This window comes from Protopterus annectens, chromosome 10.part0 (assembly GCF_019279795.1).
Source record: "Protopterus annectens isolate FY-2018-M chromosome 10.part0, PAN1.0, whole genome shotgun sequence".
In the NCBI taxonomy this organism is placed as follows: Eukaryota; Metazoa; Chordata; order Ceratodontiformes; family Protopteridae; genus Protopterus; species Protopterus annectens.
The window spans coordinates 1,782,757,290-1,782,781,237 of NC_056744.1; the positions used below are offsets into that span (position 1 = coordinate 1,782,757,290).

Genomic DNA, 23,948 nt, shown 5'->3' on the forward strand with positions numbered 1-23,948 from the left:
TCTAAAAGGCATCTCTGTGGAATAATCTTAGTTTATTTATTTCCAGGACAATGGCTAATACATAAAGCAATCTTAATTATCACTGCAAAATGTAAATTAATTAATATTTTACACTGTGTACATGCAGCATATATCTTTTGTGTATAATGTGTTGTACATAACTATTGTATCTATTTTATATCTTCTGCATGAGTTTTGATTCAAAGTGCATTTCTCTATCCTGTATATCATGTGTGCTTTGCCTTCTAATACTTAACTTTTTACTCTATAAAATAATTTGGCATTTCTATAAAAAGTTTTGGAACTTCTCCTATGAGCTTGGATCATAACTGAAAAGGGCAGTAGACCAGTTCATTTACAAAGTAAACAGCTGGAAATAAACAACTAAAGAACCATTTCTATGACTCCCACAATCCACAGTGTCTACTTTAGGAAATTATAATCTCTAACTTCTGACTTTAACAAAGTCATTGTGTAGTAGGTGATTTTAATTCCCAGCAATAAACCTGCAAACACACACATTTCAAACTGTGAGTACGGCCAGTGTTTCTTCAACTTCCTCAATGCATACTATGTATCTAACAGTAGCTTCCCCTACTAGAGGTACCAATATACTCAATGTTGTTCACACTGACTTAGCCCCAGTGCCTCTACATCTGCTATTACCGTATCAGGTTGAATCTGACCACCAAAATGTAATTTTCTTCTTAAGAATCCAGTCCCAGATATGTTCAAATCCACAAAAGTGCATCTGGAGCATTTCTCCCCAGGCCTCCACAGAAAATGGGCTCTATCCCAGTCAGACTTTCATGGTAAAGAAATGTTAAATAAAATAAATAAAAATTTGCTTGATCTATGTGTGTGTGTGTGTGTGTGTGTGTGTGTGTGTGTGTGTGTGTGTGTGTGTGTGTGTGTGTGTGTGTGTGTGCCTGCCTGTGTGTGTTTCAGTCTAGTTTGCATTCTATTAGGTGTAATGTTGTTTTTATGTTCAAATCTTACTGTCTTAATGTACTTGTCCAGGAATATTTTCCTACAACTCGCGATGGCTTAATGAGCTTTAAATGCTGTGCACACCAAAAAACTCCTTCATTAAAAGTGCTGCTTATACCACTGATTTACATTCGAACCTAAATTCCTGCATAGCAGCATCTGTCCTCATCCACCACAAATGCCATACCAAGTTTAAAAACAAGTCCACATCATGAACCCCCAAGTATCAGTAAACTATATAGCAAGAGAAAAAAAATTTTGTTCAAAAAATAAACTCAGTTCTCTCCCCTCACACTAAATGTGACCTCAAAAAAAGATTAAATAAAGACCTAAACCAAGGGCTGAAAACATGCAAGGTAAAATATGAATTAAACACTGCTACAGTATCCACGAAGAAGCAAAACATTCTGTAATGACATCAGGAATCTTGGAAACAATACATAACATTGCACTGGGCTCCATCCAATGGTGCCAATCCAGTTTAGCTTTCTGAAAGGTAGATACCGCCTATTTAACCTGGTGGATTCATTTGAGAAGCTTTCAAAGGCATTGGAGGAATGCAAGTGTGTGAATACCGCTTACATAGATCTGGCAAAGGCCTATATCACTATTTTTCAATCTGACATTGTAGAAAAACGGTTGCTTTTGAACATCAACCTCTACATAACTTATTACATAATTAATTGGCTTGCAGATAGAACTCACTCAACTGAGGACAGTGGAGCACTTTCCTCTAAAAGAATCACTAGTTGCATCCCCCAGGTTTCAATACTGGCCCACGGCTCTTCGGCATCTTCTTTGCTGATGTCAAGGCTGACATCAAGGGCCTCTAGTTGATTAACTTTGCTGATGACTGCAAAGTTGAAGCTGTTTTCAGCTCAAATGACATCAGTCATGTCCTCCAAAACATCTATGTCTCAATAGCTCATGGTGTCAGAACCATGGATAAAGACTAAACACAAAGAATTGCCCATTGTACTCCTTGTGGAGCAGTAGTAGTAGTACCTCACCTACTAAATAAATGAGGCCCCTCTCAAAATAGTTTCTGTCACTAGACACATGGGTATATTTGTGCATAATAAATTCTCCTTTGATCACCATATATCAAGTGTTGTTAAGAAATCTTTGTACCTAGCCTAGTTAATTACTAAAGGTATAACCTTCAGGTCAAACAAAGTCATTGTCTCTCTGTGCTTCTCCCTCATTGGGTCCATAACAGAATATAATGCATTCTTCGGTATGTGCTAGAAAAATGTCAAAAGTTGTCTTACAACAAAAAAGTCATGAGTATGAGCTCCTTAAACTACACAGAGTGACCAAACCCCATGTCTCTCCTCTCTGTCTCTTATGGACTTCTGTGTGGTAACCTAGATAAATATTTAGATTGCATACCTATTAAATATACAAATCTTTCACATAAATGTTCAGTAAATGGAAAAGAAAACAGAAATCCTGCATCCTATCTGTGGACTTTTAGATGAAAGTGAGTGACTATTTCTGGATGTTGTTTGCTGTCACCTTAGATTCTGCCTGCTCTGGACATCCATTGATTTTGTTCACTGTACAGCAGTATCTGTTAATCGTTACAAGCTAAGTCTCAAGAAGCTTTCTAGCCAGGTTATGTAATGGTCTATACAGGTGGGCCTTTTCTGCTTGGCAGTGTTCCAGGTGTTGTGCATGCTTGCAATAGTGAATATATGCCAAGTGTAGTATGTGTAGAGACATGGTTAGGGTGCATATTTCTGTACTATGTGTAACAAGCAGCAAACATCCTTTTTTTTGTTCATCATGTATCTCCACCAGGTACAAGTGTCTATTTTAATAAAACTAACAAACTCAAAAAATATTTGCAGGAAATCAAACTTTATTTATTTTGGAATGCAGCTCTGGATGCTATTTCTGTAGCAGCTACCTGGCTTTTTTTTTATTGCTTTCATAAGGTACTTTAAGCTTGATGTGATATCTTGGGCCAAGAAGTGTAATTAGGGTGGGGTGATAGAAGCAGTAGCCCAGTGAACAAGGTTTTATGGAGTGCTATCAGCAGATACAGATCAGTCAGTAGTGCAGAAGTTGCATTTGTTTCTGTAGTGGCATTTCTGAATGCTGGTATGGAAATAAATGTTTGCTTGCTGTCAGACTTGAGACTGAAGTACTTGCTTCATGTGTGGTATAACTTGTAGTAAGGTGGTTGCTACAGTATACAAATGTAGCAACCAGCTTGCTGCAGTTTTTAAATGTAAAGGATTTCTTTTTTCATTCCTTTTAATTTGCTCTCAGTTCGAAGTTCAGGGGCACAAAGACTTGTCTGCTCATTAGAACCGCAAAGATAAGATAGACCAAAGTCACACCATTGAGGAGAATTAGTATTGGACTCTGGCCTGCTGTTACAGAGGGCAGAACTCCTCTCATGATATATGGAATTTCTGTAGTTTCCATGGTGATAGACTGGACAAGCTCATCCATGCTCATTATCATACACACTCTTTTCCCCTCCCACCTTTTTATGTTGCTGGTTTACAATTATAATATTAATTTTACTCCGTGCTTTGTGACTCACTTCACATATGCAGGGGAATGACACAGTCATGCTTTCTGAGAAGGGGTGGGACCATGGCAGCCTGGGAAAGTTTTATAACTGAGCTATGCTAATGGCTGCCCTCCTTTGTCCTCTTCTTACCAAGGATATACCGGCTCATATTCAGCTACTATTATTTGTACATGCATAACTTTCATTTCCTCACAACTCATAAAAGACTGCTCACAGCCAATGTGATTTATATGTCCATGGTTTGATGCAGAAGGAGAGGGTTACCAAATGAAATAAAACAAACAAAAATTGAGACAAGACAGTGTTGCCAGTAGTTGTGGAAAGAGTAAGAACACATGTGAGAAACGTCTTCAACTAAAATGTGGTGGAGTCAATGCAACTAATTTTCTACGATTGTTTTCACTGAAGGTCTAGTTGATGAACTGGGCATGACAGGATAGGTAGGGATCCCCTTCTGGACAGGTGTGGTCAGTTCCTTTTCATAAGTTTTATGTGCCCAGTTGTTTGTTTTATTTATTATTTTATTTTATTTATTTTATTTTATTTTATATTTGTTGACCGGGTTAGTCTGACTGAGCTCTGAGGCCCATTTTCAGCAGAGACTCTGGGAGAAAAGCTCCATAGTAGAATACAGTTTTCTTAAACAGTGAAATAATTAGCACAATTAAGCAGAATTAACATATATTATATATACTATATAATTATAGTTTAATTTTGCTCAGCTTTTTTATTGGTGTGTTGGAATGTGCTTTGTTCATCCTTCTGTGTCTAGATTCTACAAAAGATTTCAATAACAGTATAAAACCTGATTACTGCATTTTGCAAAATTAATGATAAAATGTTATTTAAGTGTTAACTTATCGTGATGTATTGTGTGTGATCACCCACCACTGGACCAGTAATCAAGGAGCTTCAATCCTCACCACTGGCACCAGTGAGAGATGTACACTGACAGGATAACAGATGCACACACAGTATTTCCAGATGCAGCTCTCTGCATCAAGTGCAATTTCCCTTAAGAGCACAAAGAGATCACAGTCATTCTGGGGCTGGTTTCTCTTACTTTCTCCAGATCCCCAATAATGCTCCCCATTGAAACAGCTATAGGGTTGAGATCTCAGCTGAGTGGCCAAGCCAAGACCTTTCAGCAAGCACCCTCTCTGTCCAACCAGTGCTTTGTGTCCCTGCACAAGTAGCTGACACACACTCTTTAAGGTTTGATTTATACATACACACACACATACACACAACACACACACACACACACACACACCACACACACACACCAGGGAAAGACTGGCAGAGGTTTACTAGCTATACCCCCCTTCTGCCCAGACTGTAAGGTAGTTATGACTGCCACCAGTCAACTCCTTATCAGCTACTTTAAGGGCCTTAACAAAGGTTGTCCAATCTTACTGTGTAATATTAATATTAATACAAATGGTAGTTTGACCAAGAGCAAGGCTATTACATGTGGCCCACACAGTGTCACCAAATAAATATGCAAGTACTCTCATAACTTAAATTTCTCTACACAGATTAGCCACAATGAAAGGTTTAAATATATTTGATAATAAATAATAAAAGAATAAGAAAATACTCAGTGTATATTCACAGTGACATCAGAGTTCAAAACCACAGAAAATATTTGAAAAGACATTTCAGGACAGTCTCAAATAAATAAAGACAAATATCTACACTAAGCATTGCTATATTTCTGACTATATCTAAGAGAAATATACTATTCCATAGAAACTTACTTCATTACAGCAATGCAGATGTGTGGTGAATGGATCTTGTCAGGTCCAAGACAGAATGCAGAATGTACTGCCTCTCTAAGAGACTTCTCAAATTAATATCTCAAATATTACTGCTGGGATAGCTTGCAGAATGACATCATGTCTTGTGATCTGACTCTAGCTCCCAGATGAATCTTGCTGGAGCTGGCAGTATTTAGCATCTAAATAAATCAATTGCATTCCTTCATGTTTTCAGAAGTAGTAATTAGTTCACTCCAAACACAATACAGAAAGATTCTCAGCACAGACAGTGTGCGTCCGGCCTAGCCTATAAAGTAATTTAATTCCAGCTATTTTTCTGAAGTTAACTGTTAAAATAAATACATTTAAACAGTTACAATAGTGCATGCATATTTCTGTCCTCTATAGGCAGGGCATGCTGTGGATACATTTCACGGACTCTACAAAATATCTTCTCAACACAAACACCTGTACAGAGCAGTCTGATATACACATGATATACAGTTCTAATACATTTGTAACACAAGCACCGTATCTAAATCATGTCGATATTCACAAATGACATATAATTATTTACAAAATTCCAAATAGCAGTGGTGGCAGTACCTCCTTTTGTCACATTTTGGTGCAACCTAAATGAGCTAAGTTTTAACAATCTGTGCCCATGTTTGAATATCCATAACATAAACTAAAATAAACCTTGATTTATCCATACTCCAAGAATGCATTTTTCATGGAGTACAGTAGCATAAATAAATGTGATGTTCACTATTTGAAGTGCTTAACAAAGACCTTATTTTGAAATTATTTTACAATGCAAATATTAATGTTTTTCAAGGGTATGCCATGGCAACATATACAGATAGCACTAAGGAGTACTTTATTGTTGGAGCACCACGATACAACCATACTGGAAGAGTATTTGTGTTTGAGAAGATCTCACAGAAGTCTGCACTAAGGCCAGATCTTACTATTCCTGGGGAGCAGGTAAAATTATTTGAAATGTATAATATGAACATAACATTATTTAAGAAAGCGATAAATCAGTTTCCCTAGGAAATTATGTCTGAAAATAATTTAGCTAAAGTCATCTATGGTGAATTTGTTGCTTTATACCAGTAGACCATTTATAAAAATGAAATTTGAACAACAGAAAAAAAAATGCACAGAGAAGTAGTAAGGAATAATTCAGTAGCAAACTTTAACCTTAATGCAAGCACACAATAAGAACTTGGTGAAGTATTTGCTATGTTGGCTTTTTTTTCTAATTTTTCTGAACTGAATTCTGCTGGAGTGGACATTTGTTGAGTGGAATTAAAGGCAAAACATTGATAATGGTAGTTAAGTTAATAGAGCTAAGCATCCATGGTAGGTGCAGCTCGGGGAAAATATTTCTTTCTCTGGGTTATGGCAATCTCCCTGGTTAGTATATTAATAAATGTGTAGGTATCAGGTATTCAGCGCCTTCTTACATAGACATTAGTGGAGGTCAGGCCTTCTGCCTAGGCAAAAATTTTAATTTTGTTTTCTAAAGATTGTTCCCATTGAAGAAGGAATAGTTTGGCAGAATTTTTGCTTGGCAATTATTGGTCCAAACACTATTAGTTTTGACTTCTGATACATAACTACCATTTTAAATGCCTTGAGGCACCTGATAATATATCTTTTAGGTTACAGGTGTATTATACTTTTTCTGTCTGATCTGGAATTGATGCATATGACAGGAGTACATAATTACCCCATGGGGAGGGAAGTTACTTTGTATTATTAATGCATCCTTCAGACGGGGAGGGGAGCTGAGTTTAGTGTAATGCCATTCCACTTTAGGTAAATAAGAAGAAATGTTTTCATAAGATTGCAGACTGGTAAATATTGATCATATTACATGAACAAAATATGAATGGTCCATACCAACATTTGCTATTTGGGCTATTAGAAAACAATGAATATACACTCCGGTGACTGAATGCAAACAGAAATAAAGTGCAATAAGGTAGGATAATGGCACCATAGGCATTTAAAACATATCCAACTGTGTTGGAATCCAGCACGAGGACCACGGCACTCAGTCTGCAATGAGAGTTAGATCAGCAACACTGAAACCATTACTGGTCTGCATCAATGCTTTGCTTTAGCAGATAAGTGTCCTGCTCTGCAGAAAACTGTCTTAAGCAGTATTACACTTATTTCTCCAGTGTATGTACTTACTTAAACTAAATTATTTCATCAGATGGCACAAGCAAAGAATTTCAACACTTGCATTAACTTAAGGATGAGGAAAAGGAAGTAGAAAAAGTTAACTTTGGTACTTACTTACTTGCAGCTGAAGTGGAAAGTCCATTTCTTACAGGAATATAGTTAAATGTTAGTAAAACAAGTTTTGTAGCAGACCAGACCGAAAATGAAAACAAGGATACATACATACATGCAAATATTTCAAGCACGGGCATTAATGCCCTTCTAGCTTGTCAATATACCAAAACACTTGTTCCCATAATGAATGTCCAGGCTGTTTTTAAAAATATCTAAACTAGTACTTGCTTTAATGTAATGTGGTAGCCTGTTCCATGCATCAGCTACTCTGTCAGAGAACCAATTAGTTTACTTTTCATTTCTATAGAATCTCTTTTTTCAATTTCTCCAAGTCTTTTGGGTTTCTAATGCCATGACAGGAATGGACTCCATTCCTAAGTCAAAGTACGATTAAAGTTCATGAAATTAGTATTGTTTCAATCTTTGATGTCAGCCAGGAGTGCTCTTCGCAGCACCCACAATGTGCCTAGTAAGGACTCCTTCTGCAATTGGTACGGAGTTACATGGATTGGTAGCATATCTAAATACGATTGTAGATTCTTTTTTATAAGACCCGTTCCTCCTACTACTATTGGAACTGTCTGGGTAACTTACTTTCACATTACTCTCATTTCTGCCTGCAAATCCTGATATTTTATAACTTTGTCTCTCTCTGTACACAGGACACTGTAGTCACTGGGTGTGGCGATTTCAGTGATCAATGCTACTCTTGTCTTCTTTTCTTGAACCACTATATCCAGTTTTCTAGCATTTATCTTTTGAACTGTTGGTAAACTTCATTTTCTATGATGCTTTGTGGCTCATGTTTCCAGTGTTTTTCAGCCACTTCAATACCAGAATGTTTGCCAATCCCCAGTGCAACAGTCTTGCCACATTATTATGCCTTTCAGTATACAGTCCTTCTGCCATTAATATGTCGCAACCTGCAATGAGGTGTCCAACTGTTTCCAATTCGGTTTTACAAAACCTACATTTGTCTGTTTCTCCCACATGTTCAATGGACTTTGTAAACCAACATGTACGTAGTCCACTATCTCGGGCTGCCAATATTAACCTTTCATCTCTTGGTTTGAATTTGCCTCTCCTTAACCATTCCTGGGTTTGTTCCCGATCAACATGAGGTTCTTCTAGAAGTTTTCTATACTTGCAACTATATTTATGCTTTTTCCACATTTCTTGTCTTCTCATCTGGTCCTTCACCTTATATTCTTTCTTTTGTTTTTTGGCACATTCAGTCATTGGCTTATTCTTATCAACTTCTGGTTTTATTTCCATTCCTGCTTGACACTGATATGCTTCTGTTCAATTAAGCAGAGAAGTCACCTTAGATTTATTCTCATCATGTTTCACAACTTTCACTACGTTTGGGTGTTGTGAGGTCAGGAGATATGTGTGCAGTCCCACGATTGCAGATCTATACATATTATCAATTTCAAGGAGGCCCATCCCTCCTTCAGAATGGGGAATATCCAATCTTGGTATACACTGATTTGTATAAATTATTTGTTTTCCTAGCTATACTATCTAACATATTTTGGGGCCAGTCAATCACTCTAAAACTGTAAATTAGGACAGGAAGAACAAATTGGTTTATAGCTTGGATTTTGTTCCTAGATGTCAGTGCTGTTTTTAGGATTAATTTAAGTCTTCTGAAATATGTCTTACTAAGTTTTATTTGCATTTGTTCATGTTTTATTGTTGATCCTTCAGTGATTCCCAAGTATTTATACACTCCCTCTTGCTCAAGTTCTTTTATATCACATTCTTCTCCCAAACAGATGTCTTCTTGGTGTTGCACTTTTCCTGCTTTAAAGGTTGCTTTTGCACATTTATCAAGTCCAACTGACATTCTTATATCATCTGAAAAAGTTTTGACAACTTGCAGTTGTGCTTTCAGTTCCTCGTCTGATGAGATATACAGTTTTAAATCATTGACAAAGACAAGATGAGAAGTCTTTACACTTTGTTGTTTTCTAGGAGCCAAATTATAGCCATGACCTAAGCTGTTATGTAAACAGTTTAATGTGTTAAGGGCAAGGCAGAATAGCAGCGGTGAGAGAGTCACCCTGGAATATCCCCCTTTGAATTTTTATCCTTGGGATAATAATTTGTCCTTTATCATGGCTTAATTACATAGTGGTCTGCCACTGTTTCATGGTCACTGTAATGTAGTTGATCAGTGTGGGTGTATCCTATACATTTTTAAGCACTCTTTTATCCATGAATTTGGGATACTATCAAATGCGTTTTTGTAGACAAGCCATGCTATACTTAGATTCTTCCCCTTTTTACAGTTCTCCACTATGATTTTATTTAACAACAAATGATCCTTTGTACCATATGACTTTCTTTTATTGCCCTTTTGTTCTACTGCCATAATCGAGTTTTCTTCTAAATGACTATAAACTCTGTCAGTGTCAATTCCCGTGTATAGTTTATACGTTGTTGGAAGGCAAGTTATTGGTCTATAATTTTTAGGTTAGCTTGCAGGTTCACTCAAGTAGGAGCATTGTTTTTCCTGTTGTTAACCAGGTTGGTGTCTGTTCTGGGTGTGAATATAAATAGTTCTTACTCATGACTAAATCTTCGTGCAAAGATGTTAATACTTTCAGCCAAAAAATAGGTACTGCATCTGGGCCTGGGGTTTTCCAATTAGAGGCTTTTCTCAACTTTGTTTCAGTCTTTCTGACTGTTATTTTATCCCATTTCATATCATGTACCTTTAAACCTCTTATTCTTTGTTTTACTTCTTCTGTCCATTTAGCATCTTTGTTATGTTCCACAGGATCTTCATAGATACTTCTACAAAATGTATCTATTTCTTCTTTTTCTGGCAGTCTTTTAATTCCTTTTACCTTATTTCCCAATTCTCTATAAAACTTTTTTGGATCATCAGTAAATTGCTTATTTTGTACTTTTCCTTTATATTTGTTTTTGTATCTTCTAAGTCTTTCCACCTGTGCTGAAATTTTTAGTTTATTTCCAATAGTGCATGATAGATCCTGGTCTGTTCTAATACTGTGCATTGCTTTTATCACATATATTTTTCTTAGTATTTTTGTCCATCGATTCCCTCTTCTATAATCTTCTAATAGTGACACTTCTTGTCTTAATTGCTTTATAGTTTTCTCTGTTGGATACTTCCATGATGGTATTCGATTTCTCCCCTTCCTTTCCCTCACTACCCTGTGTTCTTGTGGTAAAACTTTATCAGTTATTAATTTAGCTGCACAGTAATATATCCTGTTTACTTCTATTATATCACATGGATCTCTATGGACAGTCCTAATTACTGTATTCATTTGTTTTATCAAACCTCTGACTTTTTGGATTTATTAACCTTCTGCAGTCTATTTCTTTCATCAATCTTGATATATCTGTCTATGTCTATTAAGTCAAGCAACTCTTCTCTTAGCTCATTTTCTTCCAAACTAAGGGCACATCCCTTGTTTTCCATTTCCTGTGGACATTCTATAGAAAGTTCTATAGCATCCTCCTGTGGCACATTCTCTTCAGTTTCAGCCAGTGCCATCCGTTGCTCTGTCATATGGGAACTCACTGGCCTATCACTCCTCAACATTGACTGCATCAGAGTTTCCACAGTTTCCTGTTCCTTCTCTTGCTGTCCAGCTTCAAGTGAATGTTTAAACTGGTTTCCGGTGGAAGGCTCCAAATTATCTTCATATGGCACCTGACCAACTGCTTCCTGTTTCACTGGTTTCCTCTTAATTAAGGTATCCATTGCTCTATCCTGTTGTGGTGCTTTCTGAATTCTATTTTCTACACTGAATCCTTCACTTTGCAGGTTCTCCATAACCTCAGTTTCTATTTCTTTAACTTCTCCATTACTAATCTCCTTTTCTACTTTTCCTCTTTGTCTTCTTATTTTTTGTATTGTAAAGTTGTCCATGTCTGGATTCCATTGCCTGTATTTCTCTTTAAATATATTTGGTGTTGCTCTTTTTGTATAGGTTAGTTTTGCTTTCTCCTTTGTATTAATATTACACCATATTAAATCTCTTTTTCTTTCCCATGTCCATATTTCTCCTTCAGATGCCTCCTGATCTTCCTATTTCTCCCTACTTTGGGGTCTCACTCCATCCTGCTGTGATATAACCTGTGTTAGGCCTTCTACACCAAATCCTTCACTTTGCAGGCACTCCATAACTTCAACGTCTGTTTTTTTTAACTTCTACTTTACTGATCTTCTTTTCTACGATCCATTTTTGTCATATTATTTTTTATTGTGAAATTTTCCATATCTGCATGCCTTTGCTTGTGTTTCTATTTGAATATCTTTGGGGCTGCCTTCTTTACATTGATTAATTTGGCTTTCTCCTTTGCATAGATATTGCACCATATCAAATCTCTCTTTCTGTCCCATGTCCATATTTCTTTTTTATACTTTTCAAATATCTCTTGGTTTTGTTGTTTATATTTTTGCACTTCCCCAGATGCTTCTTTTTCCAAACAGGTCAAGATTTCTTTATCTGTATACTGTTTTTCACAAATCTGTTGAATCAGTGAGCACAAATTATCATTTGAAGCTTCTGACAGTTTTTCTTGAGGAAGTATTTTTCTTTCCTCTAATTTATCTCTTAATCATTTTGTATATCTTGTGTCTGGAAATTCTGGGCTTTTTGCTTAATGGTAGAAATACATAATTTTTTTCTTATCCTCAATAGTCTACTTTATTGTCTTTATGACTTTTCTTTGCCTATCAGTTTTTGTATTTTTTTGTGGACTACTACTTCCTTCTATAACAGGGTGGGGCATCCTCCCCCTGCGCCTGGCCTGGCCCCATTCTAGGAATGTCTCCATATTTTGAGGATTCTACACTGTCATTTTTTTTTCCAGTCCTGGCACCAGTGTGCCTACCAAGATTGGGGCACTTTTTTATCCTGGATCTTGTGCACCCAGCTATCTTTTTTAGTTTTTGACCTACTTCTGTCCATGATATATGCTGTATAAAATACAGTCTATATATCAGTGTCGCCTTGGTGAGATTTTGTTAAAGCAGGGTCCACCTTGCGAAGGTACTCACCAAGACTTGAGGATGAATTCAGTTTCAGCACTACTACTCTCCTTTGCTTGCTGACTTTTCATCTCTCCATCCGGACCCCCTACATAGGTTGTCTGATGATTCTCTAGTACTTTTTGTTAACCCCAAATGTTCCCAGAGGTAGTTGTCCCTAAATGCCCTATATACCTGAATAAGATCTCCTCTTTGATATCTGTAAGAGACACTGTACAAGTTCATATATTATAGTCTTTCATAATAACTTAAATTTTCACATCCATGGATGCCCTTGGTATATTTCTGCTGTACTCTTTCCAGTTTACTCATGCTTGTTTTCTTATAGGGTTTTCATATTGTTATTTGATACTCAAGTGTGGGTCTAATGTAACTAACAAACAATTACTTCATTATTTTTGATCTCCTAGACTTTATAAATCTTTTTATACAACCTATAGTTCTATAACTATCATTAACCAATTGGTTATGATTAGAAAAATATGAGTTAAACACCTATCTATCCTATCTGAACAGTACAACACCATTTTTTAAATTCAAGATGAACTACTCAATCCAAAGTATAATATATTTAGATGTAAAGATTTATAAAAAAGATGGAAAACTTGAAACAATGATACATAAAAAAGATGTACAGGTGATGAGATACCTAAAGAGAACTAGTATGCACCCAACACACATTTTTGGAGGCATAGTTAAGTCACAACTCATTAGAGTGAGTAGACTGACAACTGAATATGACCTGTATGTAAAAGAAATAAAAGAAATGAAGGAAGAATTTAAAAATGGTGGGTACTCAGAAATTATGATAGAGAAATATATTGAGGAAGTGAATAAAGGTAGAAATCAAGAATACAAACCAATATTTAGTACTGTGGTATCAGAGACACTAGCTCAGTCAGAATCACAAATAAAGACAAAATATGATAAAATTAGATATGTAACTACATATAATGGATATAGTTACAGAATTTGTAAAATTATAGAAAAAAACTGGCCGATCCTAATGGCTATGCCGGAAATAGAAAAAATAGTAGGGTCAAAACCTAGTTTTGCATACAGGAACCAACAATCACTAAAAAGTATTTTGTGTTATAAGGATTTTAATAAACAAGCATGTTTAACACAAACTAAATTAGGAACTTTTAAATGTTATAACTGTAGCTGTTGTGATGATATTTTAGAAGCAAATGAATGCTTTAGGCATCCAGTAAGTAATGTTAGCTATGTTTTTAAATGTAAAGCCACCTGCAATACATCCAAACTTGTGTATCTTGCTACCTGTAATTGTTGTGAAAAATTTTATGTGGGCAAAACAACAAGAAGACTGAAAGATCGTGTTGTTGAGCACAAGTCAGAAATTAATAGAAAAATTCAAACAAATGCTTTATATAAGCACATTATGGAGAATACAACACATAGATTCAAGTTTAGATGTATAGAGATAGTATATCTGGGTGTAAGAGGTGGTGATTTAAATAATATATTGGAAATTAAAGAATTACAGTGGATAATAAGACTGCAGGCTGATGTTAATCCTGGCCTTAATAATGCTATCAGTATAAAACCTATATTGGTTAAACGACAGCATAATAATTTGTGATAGAAGGACTTATTTAGGTGTTTTTTATATGTATATTTTGAGTATTTTTTATTTATCACCTTGACATCTTATATGAATATTGATATGTAATTTCTTAAAGCTGAATATAATGTTCTATACTATTTTAAAGTTAAATTACAATGTGTAAATTTTATTAATGTGATTTCTTAGTGGCTGGTATTATCATGTGACTTTAACTAAACCTCTATATAAATGTAGTTACAAGATGATTGTATATGCTGATGAAGGGTAGTGAACCCGAAAGCTTCGTTTATTAAATTTGGCGTTTTTGTGATGAACTTTTGTGTCTTATGGTTGAAAACTTTTGACTTTTGCTAGTATTCTGATATGATTAGAAAAACTCATAGCTGAATCTACACATATACCCAGTTCCTTAAACGAGTGTACAGTTTCAATCACTGTGTGCTGTGTTAAATATTCACCTTTTAATTTATGCATACCAAATCTCATATGCTTAGTTTTTTATGTATTTATCAACATATTATTCTCTTGTGCCCAAATGGTCAATTTAGTTAAGTTATTTTGCAGACATACCTTATCTGTAACACTTGTAATCAGTTTACCCAATTTCAGGTTGTCTGCATATAGACTGTAGAACACTTCAGATGAAAACATTATGTGTGAAAGATACAGTCTAAACAAGTAAGGGCCTAGGACAAAGCCCTGTGGGACACCCTGACTGTAACCAAGGATTTTGCCTGAACAGTTGGTGTGTGATACTTGCCATGTCCTATTTGTAAGCCATGCAGCTATCGAGCTTATCAAGAGTACATCAGTACCTAGTTGTACTACTTTATTGATCAGTGTTTTGTGTATGAGCCTGTCAAATGCTGAAGTTAAATCTATACAAATTACATCACAGCACAATTTTTCATTCATAGCTGTTATTATATTGTTCTAAAACATCATGTTACAGGTGGTAATAGATCTATTTTCAACATATGCATGCTGATATATGGTTTCAAGTCCCAACCTATCCAATTCTGGCAATAACTTATCTGGTATTACCTTCTCTATTATTTTTCCACAACATGAAAGTAGCCTTAAGGGTCTATATGATTCTGGGTTTGTCCTACTCTCCTTTCCCTTAAAGACTGGTTTAATAATGTCTCCAATCTTGAGGAATCTCCCCATATTTATATGACCTAGTGAATAATAGATAGGGGAGTAATGGTATGCATGGACTTGAAACTCACAGTTTAATTGAACACCTTCTGGTCCAAACAAATAAATAAATAAAATAAAAATAAAAGAGTATAAAATCCCAGCAATCAGTGCAGTGAGATATTGTGGAGTTACAAATTTGATTCTTACAATACAGAACGTATTGCATCAGTAAATCAGTATGTGACTGAGCGAAGAAAACTACTACAGTATTTTAATATACTAACAATACGTCTAAGACCCTTTGAGAAGGAAACAGGACTTGTGATATTTAAGTGCTTTTATTTCTTACTTAAGAGAACTTCATCAGAACATGATAAATTAAGAGACCCAGGTAAGAAAGAGCAAACATTTACAGATTCTAGAACAACCAAAAGCATTTTAAAATGATTCATTGACATTAACCAAGAAGAGTGATGTGAATCATAAGGTATTGGGTGTATGGATGCGTATTCAAATAGTGGCTGGGGTATATTAACTAATCAAGATTAATACCCAACAGGTAATACATTGACCAATGGAAACTTTTGATAGAGACCTTTAAATAAAACAGAAACTTAGCTAAAGCTAATTGCTGAACTTTTAACAAATTATTAGACCTTTGTTCTATCTGTACCATCTAAGCCCGCATTTTAAGTTCAAGTTTTCATTGAGTCCCAGCGTTGCCTCTCTATTGAGTAGACTTTGCCATTTGAGTTCTTTAACTTCTAATAAGGTATTGACGTCGCCAACAAAAGGTGCAATCTGTTCGACTACAAAGAATTTGAATCAACCATTGTTGCACACTGCACTGTGTTTGGCAAGAACATTCTTGTAATCCATGTGATTTATTGCTCTTGTGTGCTACTTGATCCGGTCTGATAATTTTCTATGCATCTTGCCAGTGTAGAAATTGTGACATTGCCAACAGATAAACAATGTTGGTGATTTGACAATTGAAGCAACCTGGAACTTTAACGGTACTGTTACAATGAGTATAACAATCAGCTTGATAAATATATTTGCATGCTATGCCTGAGCTGAGGGGTAACATACCTTTGTTACTTGGGCTAACTGGAAAAGCCAGTTGTAATACATCATTGTGATACTTTTGGTCCTTTTGTAGATAAAGGTGGGATGGTTGCCTTGCTTTTGGGAGAGTTCTTTATTATTAAGAATAACATCCCAGTTATGGGAAAGGATGTTAAGTAAATGAAACACGTCCCTACTTATTGGGTGGGGGAGCTAAGGGTGAAATTGTTTCTTGTGGAGTCCTTGGGTTTACTAGTAAAGCCATCCCAAAGAATCAGCTTGAATTTGGTGGTCTATGCTTAGCTCACCTCATGGATGGTGTTTTCAAGCAGGGTTATGGGGTCATTCCTGGCTGTAAAGAGGTGCTGTAAAAAGGTACATTCTTCTAGGAATACTGAGTCATTGCTGATGATTTTGGATAAGTGAATTAACTGACCAGGAACAATACTGGTTTCATGATGGGTAGGTGTTGGCTTGTGTACTCCAGGAAATTATTCCTGTACATTTTCTTCCTGCAAATAGTGGAGCTGAAGCATGGTATTTTGGGGTTAAGTGAGACTGAAAGGTGAAGGAATTGGACCTATGTGCCTATTCTTGAATTAGAGAAGGATAAGAATTCAATACTGTTAGACATGATATGGATACAAATATCCAGCTCTAAACTCCTTGACATTTCTAGAAGGTGGTAGAGTGCCTCTGATGTCTTGTTCTTTGCTATTCTAACTCCTTTATTCACTTCTTTGTTAGCCATCCAGTATTGCTTCTTAGCATGCTCTGTCTTTTCTCTCCCACCTTTTTCTGTGCTCCTTCTTTCTTTTGATGACTTCCTGGATTTTTGTATTCCACCACCAGCTATCCTTAAGTAACTTATTTCCATAGCAGGCTCAGTCGCATATGTGTTCTGTATTCATCCCTCTTGCTGTTTTGAGGCACTTTCATTCTTCTTCATCTTCACCTATTTCTTCTTCTTCTTCTTCTTGAGGTGCTAGAGCCTTGAGTAATTCATTGAACTCTTGTGCTTTCTCTACAGCCAGCATCCAGGTCTTTAGCCTGTTCTCTGTTGATGTTAGAGACTTCTCTGACCACTGCGTGTAGCTGATTGTGGCAACCAGTGGTTTATGCTGTGGGCTAATTGTTTTACTGGGGATGATTTTACAATCACTGATTCTAGCCCTGCCCCCTTTCCTTACTAGGAGGAAGTCTACCTGAGTTGCATGTTGGCCACTCTTGTATGTGATCTTGTGACTGTCTGTTTTTCTTTTCTTTCTTTTTTTTTACTTTTTATTTGATTTTACAATCAAAAGAATTAAAATACAAATTATAAAAACATAACATGAACACAAGAATAAAATTATATGCAGTCATCCATCACTAAATTCTGTATGAATTATACAAAACCGTTAATATTTTTCTAATCAGTCTTATAGTTTTTTCCAAGATATACACTTTGTGTGTTATATCTGAATTTCTATTATAAATAGTTTCTAATTCTTTATTACACACATTTTAGCTAAACATTAAAAGTCACTAAATGAAAGAGTGCTTTCACTTTTCCAATTCATTGTATTCACCTTTCTGGCAATGGCCAGAATTGACCAAAGGAGAGGCACTTGTGTTTTTGGAAATATATCCAAAATCAGAACATTGAATACGATTAAAGAATCAGCAATATTACAATTATCAGATCACAAAGCCTTGACAAATTTCTGAAGGCTTTCCAAAATTGCAATACCACTCTACATTCAATAATCACTTGTATCCAGTTGGCATCTAGAGTCACACCACATCTCCAACATTTGACTTCATCTTTTTTATATCTCAATGCAATTTTGTGAGGTGTTAAAAAGTTTCTACGTAGATACAATCCAAATTGTAACTTACTACAGATCCCCCACCATGCCCCAGGACTCCCACTCCTCATTTCTTAATACACTGAAAAATATTAGGGTACAACCCAACACCCTAATAATGGGTGATTTCAACTACCCCACCATTAACTGAGAAAATTACTCATGTACCAACTCTTTTGCTCAACATTTTCTGGAATTTATAAATTCCAACTCCTTGGATCAACTTATCCACACCCCCCCCCCCCGCAGCAGCAATACCAACATGGGCAACTGATGTTCCACCCCAGTGGTCAGTTCCTCATTGGTCAGATCCAACCACAAGCTAATCACCCTAGACATCCCCATCCCACCCCCCATTAGGTAAACCACTGTAAAAAATTTCTCCAAAGCCAACTTCATGCTTCTTAATACAGAAGTGGCAAACTTCATGACACCCATGCAGATGGTCAATAGAGGTACAGCTGCTGAATCCTACATAAATGCACTTTATAAGCACTTACACGAGTGCATGGATCGTGCTATCCCTAACTGAACCAAGATGCTCTCCTCCAAAAAAAGGAAGCCAATCCGGTAGTCCCCTGCCACAAACAAACTGTACAACAGAAGAAAGAAACTGTTGCAAACAAGAGTAAAATCCCATGATTGGAGGAGCTCCATGGTCAGCCTCTGTAAGAAGCTGAGATCCCTCATAAAATCCTCCAAAGCTAGTTACAAAAACAAAATTGCCGCTGATTCTAAAGACAACCACCAAAAATTCTATACCTATGTCAAAAATCTCAATGGCAACACTCAGATCTGCTCTGAGTTACAGCACAATGGCACTAAATATACAGAACCAACTGATATTGCTAACATCCTGTCAGATAGGTTCAGTGCTACCTTTACCCCCCTCTCACCCCCTAAAGGGCCCATCTCTATACCGGAAGAATGCAACGCTCCCATAATCATGGCTGCACAGGTAAAAAACACACTCTCCAAAGCCAAGAACACAGCATCCGTGGGACCTGACAACATCCCAGGCTGCGTTCTACATGGACTACAGAATGAACTGGCACGCCACCTAAGCACCATGTTCAATTATAGCCACAACTCAGGCTTTGTGCCCACTGAATGGTGCAGAGCAATGGTTATCCCACTCCACAAAGAGGGAGCCACCACAGACCCCAGAAACTACTGCCCCATTAGCCTAATGAACCTGGTCTGCAAGGCCAAATGTATCATCATGGAACCTATAAACAAAGACATTGGTAATCTCTAAACTCTGTACCCTCCCCCAGTTCAGGTTTGTAAAAGGCAGATCATGTCTCCTAAACTTGATAGACTTCTTTGAAGCAGTCACCAAAGCTGTAGACTATGGTAAGGTGGTTCACACAGCCCATCTAGATCTTGCCAAGGCTTTTGACACCATCCCCCACTCTGGAATTATAGATAAATTCACTAAACTAGGTATAAATCCCTATGTCATAAGATGGGTTGCCAACTGGCTCACTGACAGAACCCACACTGTGAAAGTAGCAGACTCCAAATCTGACTTCAGACTAGGGACAAGTGGAGTACCACAGGGTTCAGTCCTGGGCCCTCTCCTGTTTGCTATCTACTTTTCTGAAGTACAGGCTAACACAGAAGGTCTTTGGCTATTGAAGTTCACAAATGACTGCAAGCTAGAACCCATAATCGAAACTCCTAATGATGTGGACATCCAAAAAAAGGGTCTCACTTAGACAGATGCCTGGTGTCAAAGCCATGGCCTCAAGCTCAATGCCAAAAAGTGCATTGCCATCCCCTTTGGTAAAAACTCTGTACCCATAAGCTACCACATAGGTGGTAGTCTACTTAACACTGAAAGTGTGATAAGAGACCTTGGGACACAGGGGGATAGTAGTCTCCCCTTTGATAATCACATTGCCACAGTAGTCAGGAAATCCTTCTACGTGGCACACCTCATCACAAAAGGATTCTCATCCAGGGAAAAAAGAGGTCATTGTTCCCCTCTACTCGTTACTCATTAGACCCATTATAGAGTACAATGCCCCTTTTGGTATATACCTCACAAGACATCTACAACAACTGGAAAGGCCGCAGAAATACTTCACAAAGAGGATTACCGTCCTCAAACAGATGCCCTACGCAGACTGTCTCAAAAAACTCCAGCTTTACTCTATCACATATCTCCTACTCAGAGGCAATCTCTGCCTAACATACAAAGCTATGTCAAACCCAGAGCTGCTGGACGTGCTCCACTTAAAGAAATCCCAATCCCTCTGAGCTACATGGACTAGGGATCTAAACCTTGTCACCACAATAAACAGAACATGCTGGAGGGATAGATTCCTGTCCCAGAGACTTCCCATACTCGGGAATAAGCTACCTATCTATATCAAACAAAGCTCCTCATTAGCACTCTTCAACAAAAATCTTGATGATTGGTTGGGAAATAGGAAATTCACCCAGGGGATCATCTATGCGGCTCTGCTTGACGGGCACAGGAAAATAATTTTCTTGGGTGGGGAAAGCCAGGGTACCTTTTTGGCTAAGCTTATATAGGCTCTAGGGCCAATAGCCTAGTACCTACCTATGAACCTATGAACTTCCATGTAAAAATTTTCCAATAAGGCAAAGAGGTGGTGTTAACTTTTTATTATCTATTGAAAATCTTTTATTATTAACTTTTGTTGAATAATCCCAAGAGGACAAATCAAAAGGTAAAAAAATCAACCCTTAAAATCTTATATATTATTGACAGATAAGATCTGTTTTTTTGTCTTAACAATATTAATGCAGAAAAAAATCTGCAATTCTTTGCAAGAGATTTATATTTATATTTAGCACCTTTTTTATTTTATTATTAATAAATTCCTTAAAACTTGTATATTTAAGCAATTATCTTTATTAAGATTATATCTGGCTAAAAGACAATTAGCCATGTGTATTTATTACAATCTAGAAACTGGTGCCAGAATTTTAAATTATTTTTGTTAAGGTTTAATATTTTCCTCAAATTAAAAGATTCCAAACAATCAGCAATATAGGCTATAGAGAACATCAAAAATAATAACTGTTCAACCAAATAATTACTATCCATCACTTTCCTACATATAGTTAAAATACGGTTAATACCTGGAGTAAATGAGGGAACATATTCTTAGGACCCAATATATTTTATTAATACCCAAAGAAGAACTCACATATGTCTCATAATCATTATTTGATGTTATAATTATTTATTGTATACTTTTCCAATTTGAAGTATATGAGGTATTTAACCAGTGACTTACTATATTAATAATACTTGATTTTACATATAATTCAATATTAGGAAATCAAATTCCATTATCCTCCCAGCTTCTCACATGCCAGTCAAGAACTTTTCTAGTTTTTTGAGGCTACCAAAGGAACCTAACTAAAATTGAATTTAATTGCTTAAAGAATTTCTATGGTGGAACCAATATCTTTGTTAAAATAATCCTCCAGAGTAAAGAATATTTTATTCCAGTTATCAGTTAGTTTGGATATTGCATTTATTAAAGCTAAATAATTTGAACTTACACTATCCTTCCATGTAGGTTTTATAATAACGTCTAAATACTGAAGTTGATTATCCTCCCATCTAAACGTACTATAATCCTTTAAGAAAGTATTAATTTTTATTTATTAATAACCTTTAGATGTTTTCTTGATTAAAACTTAGGCCAGAGATCCTTTCTAAGAGTTTAATTGACTCAATATATTGAAGTAAAGAGTCTATGCCCCCACTTGTTAACAGTATATCATCTGCAATAGTTGAATTTTTGAATAATATGAATTGTTTAACAAAAAGTCTTTTATATTTGTGTCATTTCTTATAAAAGTAGCAAATGGTTCAATTGATAATACAAATAATAAAGGAAATAAGAGGCAACCTTGTCTACTTCCCTTTAATATTATACAGTCAAAATCTTTATTTATGTCTAAGCTTATGACTGGGTATTTATTTTTATTTGTAATACTAATCAGAGTTAATAGTCTAATAATATTATATTGTACTTTCCCATTTAGTATAAATCCTGTTTGATCATTTTCAATTAAATTTGGCATCATATTATTTAGCCTTTTAGGTAATACGGACATAAATATTTTGTAATCAATGTTTAAAAGAGAGATGGTACAATAAGAAGAGCATATTTTGGAAAATTTTCCTTGTTTCAAAATAGGTGAAATCAAATAAAATTTCCATGAAGGAGATATACTCATTTAATTTTTATCTCCTGGAATGTTTTTAATAAAACCTTTATGGTATTATCTGGAATTATTCTATATAGTTCTGGAATTATACCATCTAGTCCTGGGGCCTTATTATTTTTAAATTTTTGATGTATTCCTTGTGTTCTTAAAAGAGATTAATTTGTCTAAAATCATAGCTTGTTCTTTTTAAATTTATTTTCGGTTATTTTTTTAATATCTGTTGATTTATTATTTTCCAAAATGAGTTTAGTATCATTAATTGATTTATAATGATTTCAAAAAATTTCAGGTATGTCTTTTTAATCAGTTACTTTTAAGGATGTTATTAACTGCATAAGTAATTTCATTAATATGTGTCATATTATTTCGTTTTTTTAGATCTAATAGCCAATCTATGTAAGTTTTTAGTATTAATGGAATATGATTGTAACTTAAGTTTTTCTAAATTTATTGAGACTTTATGATTTAAAATTTCTACTTCTGATTTAATGCAGCCAATTCAGAATTTGTAATCTTATCATTAGGTTTTATATTTAGTTTTAAGTTATCAATTTAGCTTGTAAATCAATCAATTCCCTATTAAACTCCTTTTTCTTTAAAAGATACCAACTCTTAATTCTACCATAAAGGTATGCTTTTAATGTATTCCATAATCTAACATCTGCAACCTCCCCATTAATATTAAACTCCAACAATTAATTTACCTCTTTTAAAAAGCATTCCTGAAAGTCTTTAATCTTTATAATATCAGGCCAAAATTCTCTGCCAAAAAATCAGATCCTCAGTTTTTATATTAAAATTGAAAGTTATGGCATTATGATCAGATAATGGACACAAAGTTATTAAAACTTCATCTATCTTAGAGTATAAATTATTGGAAGTAAAAACCTAACTATATTGGTTTACGAAGTAAAATACTGTGACACCACCATGGAAAACAACTGTTAAAATATCCTTTAATGGTTGATGAAACAACGTGAGTATGGCAGATACTATAAAATCAATGTAATAAGTTTCCTTTGATGAATATATGATAAGCGCTTTTGGATTTCTCCTTCTTTAGATCGTTCAAGTAAAACGAAAACTTATGGCTAAAAAAGAATCATGGATGGATGTGAGAATATTTTTGGGACATGGAAAGAAAGATTGCTACTACTATTCATAGGAAGGAAACATGGAAAAACTACTACCTCCATAAGAGTAGCCTGCATCCCAAAGATATTTCAAAGAACATCATGAAGAATGAGTTAACTAGAATTTCACGTCTATGTACCATTGAGTCAGAATTTATGAGTGAAACTCAATAACTGCAATCAAATTTATTGGACAGGGGTTATTCTGTGAGAGAGATTTATATCAATACAGATGAATTAAGTGGTCTTAGAAGGACTAGAGGTTCCCCCTTTTTCCACAAACATAAAAGAAATGATAT

The 23,948-nt window shown here is 35.6% G+C and overlaps 1 protein-coding gene across 1 annotated transcript in view; it reads left to right on the top strand.

Moving 5' to 3' along the window:
* Positions 1 to 23,948, top strand: part of LOC122814496 (integrin alpha-M-like) — a 935,681-nt gene that overhangs the window by 478,496 nt on the left and 433,237 nt on the right. The window contains exon 13 of the mRNA XM_044087070.1: positions 6,137 to 6,285. Coding sequence (XP_043943005.1) covers positions 6,137 to 6,285 — 149 coding nt within the window. The remainder of the gene's footprint in view (positions 1 to 6,136; positions 6,286 to 23,948) is intronic.